General features: G+C 39.2%; 2 gene segments (V, D, J or C); both read right to left on the bottom strand.

Annotated features, from left to right (window-relative positions):
* Positions 1-16,995: 16,995 nt before the first annotated feature.
* On the bottom strand, positions 16,996-19,719 carry LOC114623816. The segment is given in 3 exon segments: positions 16,996-17,436; positions 18,607-18,639; positions 19,710-19,719. Coding segments are annotated over 3 exon segments (363 nt in total).
* Positions 19,720-20,542: 823 nt separating this feature from the next.
* The window catches only part of LOC114623790, a 542,876-nt gene continuing 537,454 nt past the window's right edge, over positions 20,543-25,964 (bottom strand). Inside the window, 2 exon segments of the V gene segment in view lie at positions 20,543-20,997; positions 22,367-22,401. Coding sequence covers positions 20,681-20,997; positions 22,367-22,401 — 352 coding nt within the window.

Consider the following 25,964-nt stretch of genomic DNA (forward strand, 5'->3'; position numbering starts at 1 on the left):
CCCTCTCCTCATATCCCCCACCCAAGAAACCCCTTATCCCGTCCCCCTCCTGCTACTTCTATGAGGATGTGGTGCCCACTCCCTACTTGCTGCCCTCGAATTCCCCCACACTGGGGCATCCAGCCTTCATGGGATCAAGGACCTCCTCTCCTACCAATGCCTGACAAGACGATTCTCCCCAACATACATAGCTGGAGTCATAGGTCCCTCCAAGCATGTTCCCAGGCTGGTGGTTTAGAACCTGGGACTCTGGTTGTTTGGTATTGTCGTTCTTCCAATGGGGCCACAAGCCCCTTCAGCCTCTTCATTCTTCTACCTCCTCCATTGGGGACCCCATGATGTGTTCAATGGTTAGATGCAAGCATCTGCCTCTGGCAGAGCCTCTCAGGAGACAGGTGTATTAGACTCCAGTTAGCATGCACTTCCTGGCATCCACAACTGTGCCTGCATATGGTGACTGCACGTGGGCTGGATCACCAGGTAGGGCAGTCTCCAGACCCCTCCTCTGGTCTCTGTTCCACACTTTGTCTCAGTATTTGCTCCTGTATTTTGTTACTCACTCTAAGAAGGACCAAAGCACCCACACTTTGGTCTTCCTTTTTCTTGAGCTTAATGTGGTCTGTGAGTTGTAGCTTGGATATTGCAAGCTTTTGAGCTAATATTTATTTATCAGTGAGTGCATACCATGTGTGTTCTTTTGTGATTGGGTTATCTCACTCGGGATGATATTTTTCAGCCGACCATTTGCCTAAAAATGTCATGAACTCATTGTTTTTAATAGCTGAATAGTACTTCATTGTGTAAATGTACCACATTTTCTGTATCCATTCCTTTGTTGAAGGACATCTAGGTCCTTCCCAGCTTCTGGCTATTATAAATAAGGCTGCTATGAACATGTTGGAGCATCTGTCCCTGTTGTATGTTGGAGCATGTTTTGGGTATACTCCCAGGAATAGTATAGCTGGATCCTCAGGTAATACCATGTCCAATTTTCTGAGGAACTGCCAGATTGTTTTCCATAGTGGTTGTACCAGCTTACAATCCCAGCAATGGAGGAGTGTTCCTCTTTCTACACATCCTCGACAGCATGTGCTATCACCTGAGTTTTTGATCTTAGCTATTCTGACTGGTGTGAGATGGAATATCAGGGTTTGATTTGCATTTCCCTGATGACTAAGGATGTTGAACATTTCTTTAGGTGCTTCTTTGCCATTCAAGTTTCCTCAGTTGAGAATTATTTGTTTAGCTGTGTACCCCATTTTAAAATCAGGTTATTTGATTGCCTAGAGTCTAATTTCTTCAGTTCTTTGTATATATTGGATATTAGCCCTCTATCAGATGTAGGATAGGTAAAGATCTTTCTCCAATCTGTTGGTTGCTGCTTTGTCCTATTGACAATGTCCTTTGCTCTACAGGAGCTTTGCAGCTTTATGAGGTTCCATTTGTCAATTCTTGATCTTAGAGCATAAGCCATTGGTGTTCTGTTCAGGAACTTTCTCCATGTGCCCATGTGTTTGAGGCTTTCCCCCATTTTCTCTTCTATTAGGTTCAGTGTATCTGGTTTTATGTGGAGGTCCTTTATCCACTTGGACTGGAGCTTTGTACAAGGAGATAAGTATGGATTGAGTTACATTCTTTTTTTCTTAGTAACTTTTAAAAAATGTTAATCAAAGGCTTTATAAGTTTGGTAATGCTCAATAACAAGATGCCCATACAATCATAAGTGTAACCCAATACCCAACCTAGATATACCAACTATCTTTGACTGGTGGAGACACGTGAACATCCGCCTCCATGTCGCCCCTCTCCTCTTTTAGCTCTTCATTTTCTTCTCCTTCTCCTCTCCTTACTCCTCCTCTTCCTCTCTTTACTCCTCTCACCTTAGGTCCTCCTACATATAATCCTTCCGGTTAAAATAAAACTTTTCTCTCAAAATACAATTAGAGCATAACTCTACCAATTTGTATCAGTAAGTTACAAGATAAACCTAATACCCAGTCCATCATTTTGTTGACTAAACAGAACCTCTGTCATCTCTCCTAACTAAAAGACTTAGTTCTGAACCTGGCTTTTTTCTTGGCTTTAGAATGAATGTCAGCTGAAAACTATCCTCTCAAATCTTTCCTCTCAAAGTAAATAGCCAGGATTGGCTATGAGACTGTAAGTCTTCAACCTTGTTAGAAATCCAGAATGACTGAATTAACTGAAATTATGGGAAGCACAAAGCATAGATTCTAAAACTTAGCCAATTTTTAGAGACCGCTGAACACCTGGACAGTCCCTAAACCTCAAAACGTTGGAGCATCTGTTCTTCAGTCTTCTGGCCCAGGATCATCTGACAGACCTAGTGATGCAGGGCTATTAAGGGCTGATTACTCTGTTTTGGCAGATATAATCAGTCAACTATTCCACAAGTGTCTCCTTTTCTGGACAGTAATTTGTCTGTAGATGAAAAAAGGCAATTCTTGCCTAGTGGCCGTCTCGCCACAACTGGAGTAACTCCAAAGAGGCTAAGTTTTTTCTTAGAATCCAAGACAGGAAGCTGTCAGAAGCAGATAGGTCTCTAATCAAAATGAACACTGATACAGAAATGTTTGTAACTTCAATTCTGTGGACATCTGATGTTTTGAAAACCAACTATCCATGTAAAGCAATCTGGACTGTTGTCTGTTAACTCCTCTCAGCTATTTCTAAATAAAATATAGAAAACACCCTAACAATAAACTCAGAGCCATGAATTTACTATAGGCTCTTAACTCACAGACTAACCATCTCATGTCAGTTAAAAAAGTTAAAGAAGGTTTGGGTCTAAGCATTGTATTCCTAAATGTGTTATATAGGCACAATGCCTATGAGAGTAACAATATTAATTTCACTTTTATATCAATAAGAAACTTGTACCAATGAAAACCTTAAATTTCAAATCAAAGTAAATTTTGTACCATTTAAGAAATTATAACTCAGCTTAATAACAATTATACAGATTTCTACCAATAGGTTATGGCTATGCAATAAATCCTAGCTATTCCTCCCTGTTCCAACAAAACCACTACTTTTTCCTAGAAAGACAGCCCAATATTAACCACCTCAGTTCCGAAGCCCAGAGAATAGGGGTGCTGACTCTTCATTAATTTCTTCAAGCTGATTATGGGCGTTGAGATATTAGAAGAGAGGTGGGGGAAGAGTAAATTAATAAGCCTCTGACGTCTGTGTCTTCACTGCATCCAGCTGAAATTCCAGGACATCAGAGGTTTGAGCAGGTCTGCTCAGCTTGCTTGATGAGTAGATACACCAAGGCTGTGTATTCTGCAATATACACTTCTCAAAATAAATTTTAATATCAAGATATTTTTGTTTGAATTCTGGAATCTAGTCCTCTGGTGGCCTGCCTCTGTCATGTCTAATCCATATAATTCTGGGAGTTTCTATGAAGGTGTGCTCCCACCATCCTCCCATTCCTGCCTCCCTGCTCTCAAATTCCCTGACACTAGGGAATCCAAACTTTCAGGCACCAAGGCCTTCCACTTCTACTGATGCCTGACAAGGTCACCCTCAACTACCTATACAGGTGGAGCCATGAGTCCCCCCTCTTTGTGTTCTTGGGCTGGAGGTTTTAGAATGGCTACTCCAGCTTGTTTCTTAGGACCATTTGCTTGAAAAATTGTTTTCCAGCCTTTTACTGTAAGGTAGTGTCTGTCTTAGTAGCTCAGGTGTGTTTCCTGTATGCAGCAAAATGCTGGGTCCTGTTTATGTATCCAGTCTGTTAGTCTATGTCCATTCATTGCGGAATTAAGTCCATTGATGTTGAGAGTTATTAAGGAAAGGAGATTGTTGCTTCTTGTTATTTTTGTTATTAGTGGTGGCATTATGATTGTGTGGCTATCTTCTTTTAGATTTATTAGAAGATTACTTTCTTGCTCTTTCTAGGGTATAATTTCCCTCCTTGTATTGGATTTTTCCCTCTATTATCCTTTGTAGTGCAGGGTTGTGGAAAGACATTGTGTAAATTTGGTTTTGTCATGGAATATCTTGGTTTCTCCATCTATGGCAATTGAGAGTTTTTCTGGGTATAGTAACATGAGCTGGCATTTGTGTTCTTTTAGTGTCTCTGTCCAGGATCTTCTGGCTTTCATAGTCTTTGGTGATAAGTCTGGTGTAATTCTGATAAAACTCTCTTTATGTTTCTTGACCATTTTCCCTTACTGCTTTTAATATTCTTTCTTTGTTTTGTGCATTTGGAGTTTTGATTATTATGTGATGGGAGGTATTTCTTTTCTGGTCTAGTCTATTTGGAGTTCTATAGGCTTCTTGTATGTTTATGGGCATCTCGTTCTTTAGGTTAGGGAAGTTTTCTTCTATAATTTTGTTGAAGATATTTATTGGCCCTTTGTGTTGGGAGCCTTCATTCTCATCTATACCTACTATCCTTAGGTTTGGTCTTTTCATTGTGTCCTGGATTTCCTGGATGTTTTGTGTTAAGAACTTTTTGCATTTTGCATTTTCTTTGACAGTTGTGCCAATATTTTCTATGGTATCTTCTGCACCTGAGATTCTCTCTTCTATCTCTTGTATTCTGTTGGTGATGCTTGAGTCTATGACTCCTGATCTCTTTCCTAGGTTTCCTATCTCCAGAGTAGTCTCCCTTTGTGATTTCTTTATTGTTTCTACTTTCATTTTTATGTCCTGGATGGTTTTGTTCAATTCCTTCACCTGCTTGGTTGTGTTCTCTTATAATTCTTTAAGGGATTTTTGTGTTTCCTCTTTAAGGGCTTCTACCTGTTTACCTGTGTTCTCCTTGAATTCTTTGAGAGTGTTATTTATGTCCTTCTTAAAGTCCTGTATCATCATCATTAGAAGTGATTGTATATCTGTTTCTTGCTTTCCTGGTGTGATCCATATTCAGGAGTTTCTATTGTGGGAGAACTAGGTTCTGATGATGCCAAGAACCCTAGGTTGCTTATGCTTATGTTCTTGTGCTTGCCTTTCACCATCTGGTTGTCTTTAGTGCTACCTGTGCTAACTGTCTCTGACTGGAGCCTGTCTTTCCTATTACCTTGGTTGTGTCAGAATTGTTTGGGGTGAGTGTTGCTGTAGGGGTTAGAGCTCCTGGGATTCCCTGCCTCCTTGGGTTTGTGGTATTTGGTGCAGAGCTGAAGCCCAAGATCTGCTCAGTGCTTGGGCACAAACTGGAAGTGCCTACCTACTCTTAAGAAGCCCAGTAGCTAGAGATAAGTAAAAAGTAGAGTGAATCACTATTCTCATCCTGGAGATCCTCAGGTCATTGCTTGTCTCTAGGGTTGGTTATTGTAGCACAAAAATCTTATCAAAGGCCCAGAATTGGTATAACAAACAGAAAATTCTATGAGATGCTCTGACTGCATGACCAGAAACACTGTGGACATGGCACCAGTACATTGTTGATTTCCTACTAACTCTGAGTTATAAGGATTGCTAATGTCCATCATTTATGGGGTTTTTACCATTAGATGCACAAAGAACTGTCCATATTCTATCTATGATATATGACCAATCCTTGTCTAGGGAATAAAAGCCAGTAACATTAAATAAAACATTAACACAAACCCATCCAGAAAACCTTTGATCTACAGTCTATTTTCCTGCAAAATATGCTAGGGCAATGGGGTACAAACCTTACAGGGATAACTGTCCAATATCTGATTTGATTAAGTCTCACTCCATGAGCTGGAACCCATACAACAGTGTTTGGCTGACCAAGATCTAGAGACTAGATAGGCCAGTGACCTACGATAAAACCAAATACTACTGGCTTAAAACAAAAGTAACATTAAAATGACTCCTGATGATATTCTGGTATCTCATAGATTTGTGCCCTATTCAGCCATCATCAGGTAGGCTTCCTCATACATCAGGGTTAGGGTTAGGCTTAGGGGTTAGCGTTTGGGTTAGAGTTAGGTTTAAGTCCCAGAAATGTTTGGAGATCTACAGTCTTTTACAATATTTTCCATGACAAAAAGGTACACAGTCTCTGCTCTAGAGGACAGCTTTGAATTTCCTGTTGCACGAGTTTAACTGGAATATTTGCATCATAAATTTGGTTTGAAACTGTAATATATCTTGTAACATATAACAATTTCATGACTACATGTGATGATTTAAAGGCTGGTGCTGTGGTTTAGCCAGTAAAATAACTTGGCACAAACTGCAATGACCTGAGTTTGATCCCTGGAACTTATATGGTAGAGAAAGAGAAAGATACCTGACTACTTAACTTGCCCTCTGACAATGTTCTCTCTCTCTCTCTCTCTCTCTCTCTCTCTCTCTTCCCCTCCCCTTCTCCCTCTCCCTTTCTCCCCCATCTATGTCTTATCTCTCAATAAATAAGATTATTTTAATATTATTTTTATTTTTAAATACAAGATTTAAGAATGGATAACATAATTAAGCCAAACAATGGCCCTCAAATGGACAAGATTAAGGAAAGCTATGTCCCAAGATAGCTATGCATCATAGCTGGCTATGTGGGTAAATGTCAACATGAGAATTCATTAATTGTGATAAAAAGACATTCAGTTCAAAGTGTCTTTCTGAGATGTAGCCACCTCTCCTGAAAACACTCTTTCCAAAAAAAAAAAAAAATCACTCTGTGGTTTTCATCTGTTCTACAGGAGAAACGCTGTGGTTTTCATCTGTTCTACAGGAGAAATGCTGTGTAAGAAATATAGAGAGAAGACCCTCCATTGACAGTTCAGGGAGGCAGAGGTTGTGGGCTGAATTTTATGGGGAAGGTTCTAGCCTAACAAAGAAAGAGAAATTTAAAGTTAGGACCTCAAGGGTAACAGCAGGTTGTGAACATATTCAGTAGTCTCTATTTCAAAGTTTTCTTTGTTTTCTAGAATCAAGAAAAATATATCAGTAACAACATAAATAATCAAAGAATCTCATGCATGGCATTTAGGAAGGGTTTGAAAAGACACTGCTAGTTGTTTTTACATTTAAATGTTGCTATTTTCTGTTTAGGAATAGTAGTCATACTTTTGTTATGTCTAATTTTCAGAACAAAATGGAAATATTTAGAGGGAGAATATGGAACATATGGAATTAATTTCAGTGTATCATCCGTGTTTGGTAAATCAAAGATATTTGAAAGTAAATTATTATTTTCCAAAAATATGAGTCATATTTGCATCTTTTGGATTGCTAGACCCTCAACCTAGAACTGACCTTAATACATGCATGTAATTAAAATGACATAAAAACAAAAAAGAGGAGGGAGAATGGGATAGGGGGGTTCTAGGGAGGGGAAATGGGATGACATCTGAAATGTAAATAAATAAAATACCCAATTAAAAAAGAAAAGAAAGAAAGAAAAAAGAGCAGCAGGAATGTTGCTTGCGGCATCTTGCCATACAGCTGTTGCCAAGGGGAATGAAAGGATTAGAGTGTACATTAGAGGTGTCCATACTTGTAGCTTTTCTGAAAGTACATCAATTAGAAACAAACTTTAAGGATGTTTATAATCCTCTTATCATATTTTTTCCCAAATTAAATGTTATATTTCAAAACAAACAAACAAACAAACAAACAAACAAAATATGAATCATACATTTCATAAACTTTCCAATAGTTCCTTGATAATGCCAACTTGTTTAACTATCACTTGTTAAATGTTCTTCTGGCTATTTGTCTCAGATGTAAGTAAGCATTTCAACTTATGCACATGTGAAAAGTGTAGCTTTGGCTTGGCGTCAACTTATTTGTAAATATCTGCCTTAGTCATGAAGCTGTACTCCCCATTATCTTCAATTCTTCTCTGTTCCCCACTGTGGCTAACTACCAGCTGTATCATTGGACCTTCGTGCTTCCCAAGTAAGAAAGGACTCTATCTCATGTTTGATCTTCAGAGACAATGAGTTCCTCTGGATCACAATTTCCAGCAGAAAAAGGAATGACCTTTGTCAATGGGTTGGATGAATGGGAAGACAGAGAGGTGAAATCTCACAGTGCAATTTCCTTTGACCCTTGGATGTGAGCCTTTAGTTAAAGACATCACTGGGCCCCTTGTTATCCTAAAATATGGGCTGATACGTGATTAGCAATATGAACAGCACAGTGTATGATATTTGCCTAGAATAAGCTTTTTAGGAAAGACTTGGGTGTAATAAAGAGCTAAGAAGAGGAATAACCTGATTGAGGAAGGTCCCTTTCACGATGATCCATAGGATGATGAGGGATGCATAGTAGTGAAGCCACTTCCCTACTATATACCTAAATTTCATGCTTTATGCACTGGGAACTATAAGGCAATTTAAAACTAAACATGAAATAAAAATAAAGGAAGAAAAGATTTTTAGGTTATAATGGGCATAATATTGATGAATGATTGAGTTCAGAGTGAAGGGTTATAACAGCTATTCTCAAACTTCCTATTGTTGTGATCCTTTAATTCACTTCTTAACGTTGTGGTGACTCCCAACTATAATTATTTTTTCATTTTTAATTTTTTACTTCACTTTACATCCTGCTCATTGCCTATCTACCGGTCAGCCCCTCTCACAATATTTACTATGTATTCCCTTCTCCCCTGAGTAGGTGGGGATGGAGCCCCCTGGGTATCCCCCCCACCCTGGGACTTCACGTCTTTTCAAGCCTTGGCACTTTCTCACTGAGGCCAGATAAGGCAGTCCAGATAGATGGACATATCCCACATACAGGCAACAACTTTATAGATAGCCCCTGCTCCAGTTGTTTGGGACCCACATGAAGAACAAGCTGCCCATCTGCTACATACGTGCAGGGAGGCCTAGAATCAGCCTGTTGGTTGGTGGTTCATCGTCTGAGAGCTCCAAGGTTCCAGATTAGTTGATTCTGTTGGTCTTACTTTGGAGTTCCCATCCCCTTAGGAGCTGCAATCCTTCCTCTTTTTCTTCCATAAGAAGATTGTCAAATTCTTCACTGTTTGGCTATGGGTGTCTGCATCTGTCTGAGTCAGCTGGTAGGTAGAGTGTCTCAGTGGATAGCTATGCTAGACTCCTGTCTGTAAGCATAACAGAGTATCATTAATAGTGTCAGGGATTGGTGCTTGCCCATGGGATGGGTCTCAAGTTGAGCTGGTTATTGGTCAGCCATTCCCTTAGTCTCTGCTCCATCCCCAATCCCTGCTATAAAATTATTTTTGTTGTTACTTTTTAACTGTGAAGAATCATAATGTAAGATAACTGTGTTTTCTGAAGGTCTTAGGCAACATCTGTAGAAGGGTCATTTGACACTCCTAATGAGTTGCAACCCACAGATTGAGAACTACTGGGATAAAATAAATAAATATAGAAGAGGAAAATCTTAGGCCTCATAACTCCACCCCACAATTGTAATGTGAATACTAAAAAAGTAGGAAGACTCTACAGGGGATACCATCATTTCCCTTGTAATCCCTGAATCTAGAAGCTATAGATCTTGTGAGATCACTACTCATTTGACACCAGAGTGAAATAGCTTCTGGTTATGTATTTGTTGTGTTTAGAGGTCTGTGATGAGTCTTCATTTTCTGTGAAAAAGGTACCCTCTGCCTTATAGGCCACAATCATAATGTCTAGGTAGAAGTTACTAATATGACTCACACACAGTGATCTTGTTGATCATGTTGGAGCTCTTCTGAAGGAGGTAAGGACAGAGAGATAGAGGTGTCTTTTTGAGCTGACCAATAATGTGAGCATGGTGAAGGGTCAGAGGTATGCTCGTAGCTCTTGAGCACAGTGTGTGAGTAAGGCTCCATTTGGAGATCTGGATTGAAGAACGCATGATATGGAGTTCAGGCTAAATTTTCTTTAATTGTTTCTCATGTTGTGAAGATTTCTTGGCCTAGGTACCTGTTGTTTGACATGCACATCTCACAACAGACCACACCAGTCCAAACTGTTCCATGTGAGGTTTATTTAGGAGATATGGCAAAGGTGATGGCAAGAAGAGGGGGTAGAGAGAGAGAGAGAGGTCAGGAGGCTCTGCCTATTTATATGGATAGTGATGTAGTCTCTCTCAGGTAAAGGTGGGAGGTGAGCCAATTAGATTCTGGGAATGTGTGGTGGTTGCCTTGGCAACAAATGTGGGAGTGGCCTAGATGTGATGTCACTGGGTTCGGAGCCAGTCCTGATACCAACAGTACCTGTATATAATTTCCTGAGACTATTATAGGCCTTGGCCTTCCTTACTTGCCATTTGCCATATCTATGTAAAACAAGAAGGAACAACAACTATAAAAACAACAACAACAAGAAGCACTTATTTTTTTTTTTTTAATTTTTTTATTGGATGTTTTATTTACATTTCATATGTTGTCCCCTTACCCCATCCCCCACCCACCCAGGAACCCCCAATCCCCTCACACCTCCTCCTTCTTCTTTGTGGATGTAACCTCTATCTACCCCCCCACTCCCACCTCCCCACCCTCAAAACTCCCACCCCCTGGGGCGTCCAGCCTTCATGAGGTCAAGGATCTCATCTTCCACCTGTGCCCAGCAGGGCCCTCCACTCTTATATATTCAGCTAAGGCCCTGGATCCCTCCATAAGTGCTCCCAGGCTGGTGGTTTAGACCCTGGGAGCTGTGGTTGGTTGGTATTGTTGCTCTCCTCATGGGGCCACAAATCCTTTCAGCTCCTTCAGTCTTCACTCTAACTCCTCCATTGAGAACCCCATAATCACTTCAATGGCTAGTTGTGAGCATCTGCCTCTGAATATGTCAGACTCTTGAAGACCTCTGAGGAGACATCCATATCAGGCTCATATCAGCATGCACTTCCTGACTTCCACATCAGCATCTACCTTTGGTGACTGCACATGGGATGGATACTCAGGTGGAAAGGTCTTCAGACGGCCCCTCCTTCAGTTTTTGTCCCTCGCTTTGTCTCCATATTTGCTCCCTTGAGTATTTTGTTGCTCCTTCTAAGAAGGACCGAATCACCCCCACTTGGTCTTCCTTCTTTATGGACTTCATGTGGCCTGTGAGTTGCATCTTGGGCATTTTAAGGTTCTGGGCTAATATCCAATAATCAGTGAGTGAATACCATGTGTGTTCTTTTGTGATTGGCTTACCTCACTCAGTATGATAATTTCTAGTTCCATCCATTTACCTAGGAACCTCTCAAATTCATTGTTTTTAATAGCTGAGTAATACTCCATTGTGTAAATATACCACATTTTTTTAATCCATTCCTCAGTTGAAGGACATCTGGGTTCTTTCCAGCTCCTGGCTATTATAAATAAGGCTGCTATGAACATAGTTGAGCATATGTCCTTATTATATGTTCGAGCACCTTCTGGGTATATGCCTAGGAGTGGTATAGCTGGATCCTCGGGTAATGCTATGTCCAATTTTCTGAGGAACCGCCACACTGATTTCCAAAGTGGTTGCACCATCTTGCAGTCCCACCAACAATGGAGGAGTGTTCCTCTTTCTCCACACCCTCGCCAGCATCTACTATCACCTGAGTTTTTAATCTTAGCCTTTCTGACTGGTGTGAGATGGAATCTCAGGGTTGTTTTGATTTGCATTTCCCTGACGACTAAGGATGCCGAGCATTTCTTTAGGTGCTTCTCGGCCATTCGAGTTTCTTCTGTTGAAAATTCTTTGTTAAGCTCTATACCCCATTTTTTAATAGGGTAATTTGGTTGCCTGGAGTCTAATTTCTTGAGTTCTTCGTATATATTGGATATTAGCCCTCTATCAGATGAAGGATTGGTAAAGATCTTTTCCCAATTTGTTGGTTGTCGTTTTGTCCTATTGACAGTGTCCTTTGCCTTACAGAAACTTTGCAATTTTATGAAGTCCCATTTGTCAATTCTCGATCTTAGAGCATATGCCATTGGAGTTCTGTTCAGGAACTTTTCCCCTGTGCCCAAGTATTCGAGGCTTTTCCCCATCTTCTCTTCTATTAGTTTCAGTGTATCTGGTTTTATGTGGAGGTCCTTTATCCACTTAGATTTGAGTTTTGTACAAGGGGATAAGAATGGATCAATTTTCATTCTTCTACATGTTGTCCTCCAGTTGAACCAGCACCATTTGTTGAAAATGCTGTCCTTTTTCCACTGGACAGTTTTAGCTCCTTTGTCAAAGATCAAGTGACCATAGGAGTGTGGGTTCATTTCTGGGTCTTCAATTCTATTCCATTGATCTTCCTGCCTGTCTCTGTACCAATACCAGGTAGTTTTTATCACTATTGCTCTGTAGTACAGCTTGAGGTCAGGGATGGTGATTCCTCCCGAAGTTCTTTTATTGTTGAGAATAGTTTTCGCTATCCTAGGTTTTTTGTTATTCCATATGAATTTGAGAATTTCCTTTTCTAACTCTGTGAAGAATTGAGTTGGGATTTTAATGGGGATTGCATTGAATCTGTAGATTGCTTTTGGCAAGATGGCCATTTTTATTATATTAATCCTGCCAATCCATGAGCATGGGAGATCTTTCCATCTTCTGAGATCTTCTTCAATTTCTTTCTTCAGAGACTTGAAGTTCTTGTCATACAGGTCTTTCACTTGCTTGGTTAGATTCACACCAAGGTATTTTATATTATTTGCAACTATTGTGAAGGGTGTCATTTCCCTAATTTCTTTTTCAGTCTGTTTAGAAGCACTTATTTTTAATATTAAGAAAATTAAGGAAAAGAGCCACAGGGTAAAGAGAGCCAGCTTGGTCACTCTGCCAAACACTTAATACTGTGAATCAATACTGTGACCCTAGCCTTAACCCTAACCCTAACCCTAACCCTAACCCTAATCCTAACCCTAATTAAATGAAAATATGAGCTTTCCCAAGTCATGGATGCAGCCTTTGGTGGCAGCTGTGCTAGGGGCATTCCTAAACATGTCTGTCTTCATGAGAGGATGTTGATCTCACTGAAGATGATTGGTACTGGATGTCTTTATTTGAAAATTCTACCTGTTCTTGGGATTAGCTCTTTCAAAAGTCAGTTAATCTTCTGCAATCTCTGTAAAGAAGAACAACTTTTCATGAAATGCAGAAGCAAAGAACTTCCATTAGCAACCACTTAGAAATATCTTGGGCCATCAAAGGAAAAAAAAATCCCCGAACCAGCAATTCTGCATCTGTATCTTCTTACTGAATGGGGACCAAGTGACCTGTGGACTCCACAGTTTCCAACAACCTAAAAAATATTATGATCATTTTAAGCTGTCTTCCAACTTCCTTCAGACAGAGAATAAAGCTATAATTACTGAAACAGAGTAGCAAGAATGCTCAGCTAAACACAAGTAAAGCTAAGAACACAAACAGTAAAAAATTAGAGTGATCAACAAATACCTTTTAATATTAGCTTTAGATATTAATGATTTCCACTCACCAGTAAAAAGACACACATAAGTTGAGTAGATTAAGAAACAAAACCCACCTTTCTGATGTGTACAGATGAGGAAGCAAGAAGGTGTAATGCCAGAATGCAAAACACTATGAATTTGTGATATTTATGGATATATGTAAGCAACATTATTCCTTTCTGATGTAAAAGGACTCCTGAGAAAGAATCCTATCTGAATTGAACTTGCTCAGTCCCTGTGAATGCTTCCCCACTATCCAGAGTTCAATTGTACAACAGTTCTGTTTTATGTGGAAGACACTGTTTCCCTCGTGTTATCTATTCCATATAGCTCTTACAGTTCGGCCTCCTCTTCTGTATAGCTCCCTGAGCACTGACTGAAGGAATCTGATAAAGATATCCCACTTAGAAATGAGTATTCCAAAGTCTTTCACCCTCAGCACATTGTTTAGCTGTGAGTCTCCATGCTAGTTCCCATCTACTGCAAGAGGAAGCTTCTCTGATGGTGGCTGAGTAAGACACTGATCTATGGGTGTAGCGCAATGTCATTAGGAGTCATTCATTGCTGTATTCTTTTATGAGAACAGTACTATTTAGTTTTCTTCTAGGTCCATGGCCTATTCAGTCCCAGATTGTCTCAAATTTCTGTTTAGAGTTGATTTTGTGGGCATTTTATTTATTATTGCTGTACAACTATGGTGGAATATATACAAAAAAGACAACCTTTTAAAATATGCTTCAGAATATTGCCCAAGGAGAGAATTGTTCTGTCATTGATCAGTTGCAATAGTTTAATAATTTATGCAGTGACTGATTAATGGCAATATGATCATGGTTCTCTTCCTGAGTTCAGCATTCTCATATAAAAACATGCTGCAAAAGGATGGATGTCTCTGGGTTGAAGATGGGAATCAGTGGATATTGCCCATGTCATCATCAGAGCTACTGCTGTGATGGCAGTGTTCCAATAGCTAGAACATACTGACATATGATTTCCAATTTCATTTCAATATCTTTCCTACTTGAGTCCATTCCTTCCAACTTTGGGTCACAGAAAGTACTTTTGTGAGCTAGAATCAGACAAATATTGTAAGATACAAATTTTCAGAAGTTTATTTTATTTTAGAAGCTGAGGTTTGGATTATTGTGGCCAAGATCAAGCACTATTTTTCCCTTCCTTGTCACACTGTCTCATTGTTGAGGATGTATCTTGATTTTTAGACTATGTTGTTGAGCTGACTGGTTTATCAGGAGCTCTGGCACAGACAGCTGCCATACCCCTTGTGAGCAACAAAGTTGTATACCTGACCTGAGCACTATGGACTAACCAAACTGGATAAATCCTGAACCAAAGAAGGCAGATTTGTGATTTGTGTTAAGCGTCATGCCTAACAGGAGTCTGATGTACAAACTGAACAATTCACACATGAAAGGGCATGGCCAATGAAGAACTATGTGGCCCAGCTGAGACTTCCTGAACACCTGGCCTTACTGATAATTCTCAGACCACTTTTTCCATGCTTTGGCCTTGCATGAGTTGAGTCTAGTCCTGAATTCAATTCTGAAGCAACTTCTATTAAGAAATCAGAGATCCTGAGTGCTAATCTTGGGTCCGTTTTTTTTTTTCATCCATATAGGGTGAAAATGTCTCTGATCATTAACAACTTTACTCATGTTCTATCCCTAACCTGATTTAATTTTCCTTTTCCATTTTTAGAATGATTTACAATATATGCTCAGATCCCAGTTTTCTATCCTCTATCTCCTTATATACACTCCCTATCTCTACACCTATCTGTCTCCAAGTCTTCTTTTCCTGTTTCTGTCTCTCTCTTTCTAGAAAGCAAGCAAAGAGGCTGCACATCCTTGTTCAGGCAGGGCTAATAGCAACAGACAGACTGTGGGATCAGCACAGGCATAGATGAGAAGATAGAGCAAATGTACTTCTTTTTGTACAAAATGGAGAATTATTTAGCCATAGAGAAGAGGTAATATATAAAGTGTCCTTGAGTTTAGTGACTGCATTTGAACATTCAGAAGGTAGTGTATGAATTATATTGTATCCAGAAATATGGAAGAAAAGGTGTATGGAGGTGAATATGATCAAAGTAATTGGTGTACTAGAATTAAAATGTTTTGTCAAACTCATCATCATCATACACAATGAATATGTACCAATAAAAACTAAAAAGTAACCATCCATCACAAAATTAATATTTAGAGAAGTAATTTAGCAGTAGTAATTTAGCCTATACTTGGATTAATTAATAAACACTGCAAAGAATATATAATCATTGGTTGATGTAAACAGAACTTTACTTTGTTCCTGAATATTTAGCTCAGTGTTCTCAGTAATTAAACATTACAAAAAGCAGAGCATGGTGGTATACTCCTGTGATTTCCAGCAGCTTGGAAGCAGACACAGGCAGAATTCTGTGAGTTTGAGGGCAGATAGAGAAATATTGTCTTAGAAAACCAAAGCAGCAGCAGCAGCAGCAGCAGCAGCAGCAGCAGCAGCAGCAGCAGCAAATATTACAGCAAAATAATAAAAAAATTGTTCCTTTCAGCAGCAGCTGGTGAGAAAGTGTGAAGTTTGTACTGAAACCTGAAGGGCCTTCAACTTTGTGTCACAGAGTTTGCTTCCATGAATGAAAGTCAGTTGCTAGACAATGCTATATCCCAAATGTCCTGTTAATGCAAAGACTAAGGTTTGAGTTGGTGTGGCTGGGATTCAGTACCGTTGCCCTATTTCTGCTCACACAATTGTTTTGAAAAATCCCCTATCTTTCAGGCTGTACCATTTGCCTGATTCCTCAACAAGAAACATTTATGAACACCTATCATGTGTCCAAATACTAAGAACTATGGAGCAGTGGCATTGAACAATGAACTTTTAAGGGGTTGACCTAGTTCATTTGTAGAGACCTGGGATAACCTCAGGATACAGGTGCACACTGAACTATTATGCCTTGAGCCAGGAAAGGAATGAGATCTGGTGGGATAGAAATTCTAAGAACAATCTTATAATCTGTAAGATACTCAGATATTTAGCCACACCTGTAGCCCTCAGCCATGACTTTATGTGACAAATCCCAAAATCAAGTTCTGAAACAGAAACTTAAAATAGTCTATAACATTCAGCACTGAATGCCTGTGTTACATTTGGGGTGGATATCACTTCTTCTTTATCTTAGTTCAACAAAGTTCTGTTCCCATCAAGGCTGATTACTACCAATACTATAGCCTTCATGAACCCCACATACACTCTGTCTTCAGCCTGGTTTTGCTTGTCTGGATAGATTATGATAAACTTCCAATTTCATGTTACTATTTATTTTGACTTGAATGATAGAAATTGTGATCTCATGCAGAATTGTCCCTGTTTCTAAATTGCAATTTTAAGACAGAATGACTAGGCACTAATAGATTGTTAGAAATGGAATGAACACATGATTAGGTCTGTGAAAGAATGGAATCAAGGAAGACTATGATGACACTTGTACTGTACAACTCTATGGTATAATCAGATGTCCAGAGGAGAGTTTAGAAAACTGTGTGCATATGAAGATAGCACTACCTGGGATGATGATGCAGGTTATGACCCTGCTTGTAAAGTCCAGGGTGCCAGGACATTCCACCCACTACTCTAAATTCTAGTGACATATACACTAAATCAAATGAAGTAGAGCACAATTGCAGGTTGTGAATGGATATTTTATTGTGGGAGAAAGGCTATGGTAGGCTAAAACACGAAGGGTGTACTTGGACATGTTTCTAATCTCAGCCTCTGTGAGTAAGATGAAGGTCAGATGACTTAGGCACACTTAGCACGGGAAAAACTCTTCTCCACAGTGTTCCCTTCATGAGTGACATGGCAGCTGTATATGTTATGAGATTCCCATGATTCTGCTGTCAAAAGCAGGTAGCTGCTAGCCATGTACTCGTTGTCACTCTGCTTGGAAGGCTGGGTAGTCTCCATACCCTGAGTGATAGGGATACCATCTGCCTTCCAGATCACTGTCACATCAGCTGGATAGAACCCAGTGATCATACACACCAGTGTGGCCTTGTTAGTCTTGAGCTCTCCAGAGGAAGGTGGGAACAGATTGACTGAGGGCATAGCCTTGGGCTGGCCTGCAAAATGGAAAAAGAGAAGGTCAGAATCTTTTTTTTTCAGTAGGAATCCTGGAGAAGGTATGTAAAGTGTTCTTGTGTTTAGTAATTGTGTTTGAACATAGCAGAGTACAGAAGATGATGTATGAATTTCTTCTATATACTCCTCACATGCCTAGGAATTATAAAACTATGCATTTGTGCAATGCTTCACCTAACACATCCTTGCCATTGACCTCCAATACAGACACCTGACCCTCTTTCTCCTATCTTTGTATCCTCTCTGCATTTTATGTATATCTGCAGTCTTCCTATCCCACCCTGAGTACAGTTCTGATGTAAAAACTCTGCTCTAAATCTAAATTTTAAACTTCTGAGTTTGTTTTCCCCAAAATCTGTGCCTCCTGGGTACAAGCATAGCGTCTACTTGCATGAACTTTTTCTCATTCTGCAGAATGAAATAAGACTCACATCTCTGGATGAGTTGGATAATTTTCACGCATCAGGACCATATCTATGTGAACTCAGTTGCTGTATCTTCTAAGCAGTCTTTTAGAGAGACCTAGGAGCCCAGCTTTCCAGCTAATATTATCCCTCTTCCCTTGAATTTCCGTGGCCAAAGCTCCTTTCCCTTTCTATGCTTTATTAAAATTCCCGAGTTCTAGGTTGGATGCTGCTCTGTTCATGTCTTTCCACAGAGGCTCTGGAATCCATTATATATCCCAACTATCCTAGAAAATTAATTCTGAGTTCCACTGTACAGGTTATCTGGCCTCTGACATGTCCTTTCTCAGTCTCTTTGCAGAGTGTTCTGTGCTCTCCAAATTTAACAGCTGTATCTCTCTCTATGCCTCCGTCCATGAAATGACAATTCAATGTATTCCTCACAAAGTTCACCAGAAAAAATAGACATTCAAAGGTGATGGTACAATGGAGTACTTATCACAGTGCTGCATATCTCAATGAAATTATAGACAGACATTGACAGTTTATGTGTTGCAGCCCCTTGTCTTTGAGATTAGACATGAAAGGCTATAGAGAACAGCCTGAAATGAGACACAGAATCTAGAGAAGAGATTATTTACCTAGAGTGAGGTTTAGGCATGAAGGACAATACAGAATGAGGATTATCCAAAAAAATCACTTCAAAGCTTGGAGATGACAATAACAAAGGAGGAAGAAGTCACTTACCTAGGACAGTCAATCTAGTTCCTGGACCAAACACTCAGCACTGTGGTATAGACTCATGCAAAATCCCTGCGTGCACCTCATTCTTCAGTTGCATCTGTGATGAGTGCAGGTGGTGATGATTCTAAGATGGTGGTGACATCACTGTGATATCCTTCTTTCCAGGTTTCACATGTCCTCTTGGCCAGTCTTGCCAGAAAAACATCCATGATTTTCCCATATACTGTATGGAGAAGCTCTTCACAGGGTAAGAAGGAATAGAGAAGAGCCCTCAGTGACAGCTTGAGGAGACCACCAGCTGTATGGAGTCTATGTACAATCTTGAGATCACTAGCTTAATCTCTGCATCTCATTCCTGGAAAAGAGCAAAGAGAAACATCTGAGGCACTTTAGGAGAGGACAGATGGAGAACACACACAACCGTCAGTATCAATCCACATTTCATCTTCCTACACATGGTAGAATCATCACCAATAATATTATACTAAACACTGTAGGATCATGATGTATAGCCATTTGGTGACTATTTTATGAAGAAATAGAAGTAATCAATAACTTCTTTTGAGGTTATTTCCTAGGCATTCTCTTTTTAATCCCAGATGTATAATTTTAGCTAACAGGATGTTAGTTCTAAAGTGGGCTTTCTTAACAAAATGCAGGGGAGAATTTCCTGTTATAGTTAAAGTTATAGTCATATTATAGTTATAATCGTATAGTTATAGTTAATTATAGTTATAGTTGTGAATCAAAATCCAGGTAAAATGTGTGTTAGAATCTGCTTGGTAAGGATAGATATATGGACATTACTATTTCTGTGTTTCCTAATTTTTCTGTTCAAACTTGTCAGTGAAAACTTTATTGAAAACTTGAAACAAGACTATGAGTCTCTGAGAAATAGATGGGTATAGATGAGTGTTGGCCCTGTTCCTAGTAAGGAACATTGCTATGAGGGCACCCAGGATTTTCACTTCCAACTTTTAGGCACAGATTTTATCATGGCCTAGCATCACAAAGGGGATGTAGGCCACAGATCCCAAAAGTTCCTCCTAGCTCAGAAACTGGGAATTTGGGTGCCTAAGATCAAGATCTATTTTGGCAACTGTTACTCTGCTTCATCGTTAAAGAATATTTCTGATTTTGAAGACTATGATACGGGACTGTATGACTCACCTAAGAATTCTGAATGTACTCAGTGTCCATATTGCTTATGAGATGTAGAGGACGATGTCTCCAAACCCTGAATACTAATTACATATTGACCTGGATATAGGCTGGACCACATACGGTTGAATGTCAATTTCAAAGACTGTAGTTGGCATCACTGTAAAGTGCACACTGGGGCGCTGATGCACATGAGAGGACTTGGGTCAGTAAAATGGGTGTCTGTTACACGTAAGCTTACCCAAGCAATTGCTTTAATTTAGCTTTCAGGTCACACTCAGTCTTTTTTTTTAACCTCCTCAACTGACTTTGACTCTGAAACCACTTCCTATGCACAATTATTTGATACCCCTTCTGGGATCAGGTTGGATATACTTCTCACTACATACAACTATTATACTTGAGTGTCTATCCCATCACACGTCCGTCACATGTCCCAGTATTAATGACCATGAACATCAATGTTCCAAAGCATATAATAAAATTCTCTAAGTCTATTGCAAGAACTTACACATGTGGGGACTTTCTATATAACATCAAGTTAATTGTTTAACTCTGAAACATAATATCTTACATGACATGCATTCTAAATGGGTGTCCCTGCATGGCAAGGCTCAGAGAACAGTACAAAACAGGGAAAGGTCACCTTTTGGGGTGATATCCTAAATATGTTTCATGTGAGCTAATTTCTCATTGGGAACAATGATCCTATCTCCGCACATTGTAGATTCCAAGGTTGAAAATTAAGTATATAATGAGAACAAATGGGACAAAATAGTACTTCTGATTAATTAATGATATTTTATTTAATAGTCAGTGGGCAAGAGAGAAAGGTTAAGATGGCTAGTATAGAAAAGAGACCCCACTCAGGGTCCTAGAGCTGCAGGGTTCCCAGGCTAAGGAGAAACCTGGGCGTCTACAGACATTCTGCAGGAGACAGACTCTTCTCCACAATATCCCCTTCATGTGTAACTTGGCAGGTATATCTGTTGTGAGATCTCCACTGGTCTGGTGTCAAACGTAAGAAGCTGCTGGCTATGTACTTGTTGCCCTCTTTGGTGGGATTTGCAGTGTCCACACCCTGGGTGATAGGTGTACCATCTGCCTTCCAGGCCACTTTCACAACACTTGGGTAGAAATTGGAAATCAGACACACCAGTGTGGCTTTGTTTTCCTGGAGCTCCTCAGAGGAAGGTGGAAACACTGTGAGTGTGGGAGGGGACTTGGGCTGACCTGTGTGAATAAAAAAAGGAGTTTGATTCAGAAGACAATATAAAAATATCAAAATCTCAGTGACTACTCAATTTGGTTTTGTTGTTTACCTGGCACTTTCTGTTTTTTCTCACCTGTCCCATTGAGCCTGGTTGAGTATGGACAGTCTTCTCACTAGCCTTTCTCAAAACACTCAACTAAGTTACATATCCTTGACTCTTCCTTTCTGCCTCAATTCCACTATCAGCAGATATGCCTGTGTTCTATCCACCCTCTTGTTTATAATCTAACTTGGGATTTGCACCACATCTGATTACCTTCCCCAGGGCAATTATTTCTCCTTTGTTCCTGTGGTGATCAGAGCTCTCTGGTAAACAGGGTATGTCCCACTTTGCTTTGCTGGCTACAATTTGATTGAGGATGTCCCTCCTTTTCTCCAGTATCTGGGGACACTGAGCCTCCTGTTACCTCAGACAGCAAATTCTCTATACCAGTCCACTCAGCCTTTTCAATTTGTAGTGAGTTTCATCCAGAAAAGATCTGAGGCTACTCTGGGACTGGTGCCTACTGCAAATTTGATCTGATCACAACATCCTTCACTATGTTCTAGAGGTTTCTTTCCTCAGGAGGTAGAGCATAGCAGCCACTTGCTCACTGCAGCAGCATCCTTCCCTGACAGTCAGGTAGTATTTCAAAACCCCCAAGTTTATCCCTCATTTTTTACTTCCTGCATATAATAGGCTATTTGAAGAAAGTGAGAAGCTGGCAATGGAAAGATGAAATAGCAAAACCCAGGGTTATGGGGCTTTGTAGATAGAATCCCTGATTATCGCTAGTGATAATTCTGAGATGACCAGGATCTGGTTACTCTACTAGTCAGTGATGCCTCTGTATTCATAGGACCTTAACAGCTCAGTATAAGAACAGAGATCTCAACACTATTACAAGACTACTCTAGGACTATTGGATTCCAATTTAGATAACCTCAGTCTCTGCAAGCTGGGCTTACACCTCTAGATCCAACCTTCTACAACCTATAAAGATATTGTGGGCTTCATGAAAGTTCTAGCTTTTGACCTGGCCTAGGGTCTCAAATTATTAATCTTTCTGAGAATGAGGATGGAGCCCTTGACTCTGGCCAAACTCTAACTAATGCCCATGAGATCTCAGTATATCTGTGAGATTCTAAGGCCAGCTGGTTCAACAATTCTGATTCTTTCTTCAGGTTACTTCAAAATGGTCCACCTCCCCTAGCCACTGAGGAGAAATTTAAGGATTCAGTCCTTATGTCTGAGGAGAGCAAAGAGAAAAAGTTCCCAGAGAGAAAAAAAGACACTTGCAAGACAACAAGGGCTGGCATGAATAGGAAGAAGCATTAAAAACCACTTACCTAGGACAGTGAGCTTGGTTCCACCGCCGAAAATATACCACAGTGACTGAGACCCAACCCAAAACCTGTGGGGCCAGCACCTGTTCTCTGGCAGCTGGGCTGGGTCAAACTACTAGCTATAATGGGTGGAGGCGTGACCTCACTTGAGGAGAGGTGGGTAATAATCCTTTTACAGGCTTGTCTTCTTGTCAGGCAGGCACCCCATGGAGTTGATTCGACACCATGTACTCCCTGCATTATTTCTGATACTATCTGTGCTGACAGCTATACAGCAGATCCCAAACAAATGCAGAGTGACACATTATTTTATGTGCCATTTTGTTGTATGACACATAATCCTATGACTTTTGGCTTCATTTTACAGACTGAGAGTTTTTTTTTCCCCTCACAAACACATTGCCCTATTTGGTCACCTTCTTTGGAACCAGAGACAGAGGACCATTCTTGTCTTATGAAGGTTCCACACAGAGGATTCTCTTTGAATCTCAAACCACAGAGATATAGCTCATTTGCACTTGATTTATATGTGCTTTCTCAGAATATAGTATCTGCTCACTATTTTAATTATCTATCTACACATACATACATACATACATACATACATACAAACATACTTACATACCTATCTTTATATATACATACACCCAACAATGGTCATAAATTATCCATCTCTTTGTTTAACATGTTAGAATATGGGTAGATGACTCTGGCTTTCACCTTCATAGTTTCCTGAAATTTATAATGAAAAAAAAAAACCAAAATTACCCTTCTCTATATTTTGTAGTTCACCAGCACCCCATGTGGCTCAAAAATATCTATTTTTCTCATTACTTTTCTCTCCTCTATGTTTGCAACCGCCCACACTCTGACTATTCTGACTATTCATTCTGACTACATCCTTCCTTTCCCTTTGATCTGCAGCTCATTCTAACACTGCCACCACCATGGTGCTTGTCTTATCATCTTCATGCTATCACTATATTGGACTCACATTGTACACTCACATTGTACACTCACATTGTACACTCACATTGTACACTTCAGCTACACAGAATTTTGTGTACAACCTGTTATTTCTTTTTGGTTCCAGATTCAGGTATTTTATTTCTTCTGGAATATTTGATTGTAACTTCAAAGTCAACAATCTCCAATAATTCCCTGAAACTTGATTCTCTACAATGTCCATTTTCAGTAATTTTTCTCTAATATAGAGCCAGGAGTCATCCCAGAATGTTTTCCACTCATTGAATCAGCATACTTTTCTTGATATTCTACAACACAGCATGCCATTAAAATGCTCAAATGATAAAGACTAACACCCAGTTCACACAAAGAGCTCATAATAAGAATGAATAGGTTTTGTTGAAATTTGATTTTACCTCCCAAAACCTATGGGATGACTCACCCTTCATGTGTATGTATTCATGTGAGTTTTGTGCTCTTAGAGACCAGAAGAGGCTGTCACATCTTCTGGAGATAGAATTATTAAACGTTGTTAGATATGAAATATGGGTCCTGGAGACCAAATGTGAGTTCTGTGAAAGCAGAACTTTAAACACTGAGCAATCTCTCCAGCTTCCCATGATTATTAATTTACTGTGGAAGATTAGTTATTGTATTGAGGCTACATTGTTTTCTCTTTCTTTTTCTTACTTTATTTAAGTTTCATCAGTGTGACAACTTGTCATTGGTTAAAGACTTGTAGATAAGGTATTTATTAGTATATTAGTAGCATAAACCCAGCCTGTGTTTTTTACTAAAGAAAGCATTCTTCTTTTCATTTTAGATGGAAATTTCCTCAATCAGTAATTCTTTCAAACATTTCAAGATTCTTCCTACTTAAGGCAAACATTTGAGTCAGAAACAAGGACAATCTGTATCTTATCCTTTTATCATTTACAATATTTCACTCTTCTAGATACTAGAATAGGCCTGGGAACATGAATGCCTCATAAAATACCAGCCAATCAACAGAGCAGTCTACAAGAATCAGCTGAGGAATCATTGAATTAACAGGAGAACTAAGTGGCTGAATGCAGGAGCAGCCTACAAAGTCTTCAAGATTCTACTCTATATGAACAATCCACTTGTGATTAAGTAATATTATAGAAAACACTATAGAAACAAACAACATATAATATAATACAAACAATTTGCTTTGTGAATAAACTACTTGGCTATTTAACATAAAGGCCAGATATCAGAGTACATCTTGTTTCTTGTTTAAAATGCTGGTTATTGGAAGATCATTTTAATTTCAAATTAAGCATATACTGAATCAAATTGCATAACAACAAAAGTAGACTCCTTGAGAAACAGGAAATAATTATAAAATGAAGTAGTAATAACGGTGGAGAATAGGCACATGTAGTTTGATAAATAGTAATAATAACTAATTATTTTCTTGCTAGATGCTGATGCATACTTTAAAGCTAATATAACCAGAGTAGGGTGGTATGATGCAACAAAAGAGCAAGAGAACCAAACCGAGAAGGTGGTAAATCTCTAGGTCAACATTAGCAAGTGCAACAACTGATTTTCAACTTGGAAAGTTAAGTATTCCAGTACACAGAACATAGTCCAGATAAAGTTATACACACATATAAACAAAACTGCAAAGAATCCAAACAATGAAATTTCCACCATAAAACATAAGCAAAGAGATTCACAACATTAAAGTTCAATGACTTTTCTTTACAGGTCTCAAATTACATAAACCACACAGAAAACACTAAATCAAACAAACAGATAAAAAGTGTCAGCTGCTTTGTACTTGAACATCTCACAATGTCAGAAAATATAACAAGAACAATCTTGTAATAAAGATACTAAATAAAGTTAATATTCTCAGTAAAGTTCTGTATATGATAGCACATGCCTATAGTCCTAGCACTTTGGAAAGAGAAGCCAGGAGACAGGTTGTAATTTCAACACTAGCCTGCACTATATCCATGTAAAGTTACTTATGTGTATGTTTTCATGGCTGACTGTTTAACACTGGACAACCAATTAGTGTGCTCTTCCCTGGGGAGTATCACTCTCCTGCTTCAGAATTTACTCAGTTCTTTGTAGTCCTTTGTGTAGGTTTGAGGTCTCATGAGCTTTTCCCCATCCAGTATGGCAGTCTTCAAACCAAACTTACAGCATCCATCTGGGTGTTTGCCCAAATGTGTGAGAGACGTGTGTGTGTGTGTGTGTGTGTGTGTTTGCAATAAGACATCAGATAGAATAATGAAAGTACATTGACCAACAGGACAGTGTCCACCTGATCAAAAAATATGGAAGTTGGCAAGAGGAAATATTTGCATTTTACTTTTTATATTTCTGTGATTATGCTATATAATTAACATATGCTTATATTAATCATGTATACTTATACAATTAGGTATTGCTTTTATATTAACATTATTTTATGCCTTAAAATTAAATATATCTTCATATTAACATTTTTATAAAACAAAATAAAAAAGAAAATCAAAATTAAGTAAAATCTCACCAACCAAAGATACACCATTGAAGTCCTTTAGTGTTTGCAGCAGGCTTTGAAAAGACACCCGTATTAAGAAGGGATTGTTATACCCATATCTATAGTCATATT

Source organism: Grammomys surdaster, unplaced genomic scaffold, assembly GCF_004785775.1.
Source record: "Grammomys surdaster isolate TR1022 unplaced genomic scaffold, NIH_TR_1.0 202, whole genome shotgun sequence".
Classification (NCBI taxonomy): domain Eukaryota; kingdom Metazoa; phylum Chordata; class Mammalia; order Rodentia; family Muridae; genus Grammomys; species Grammomys surdaster.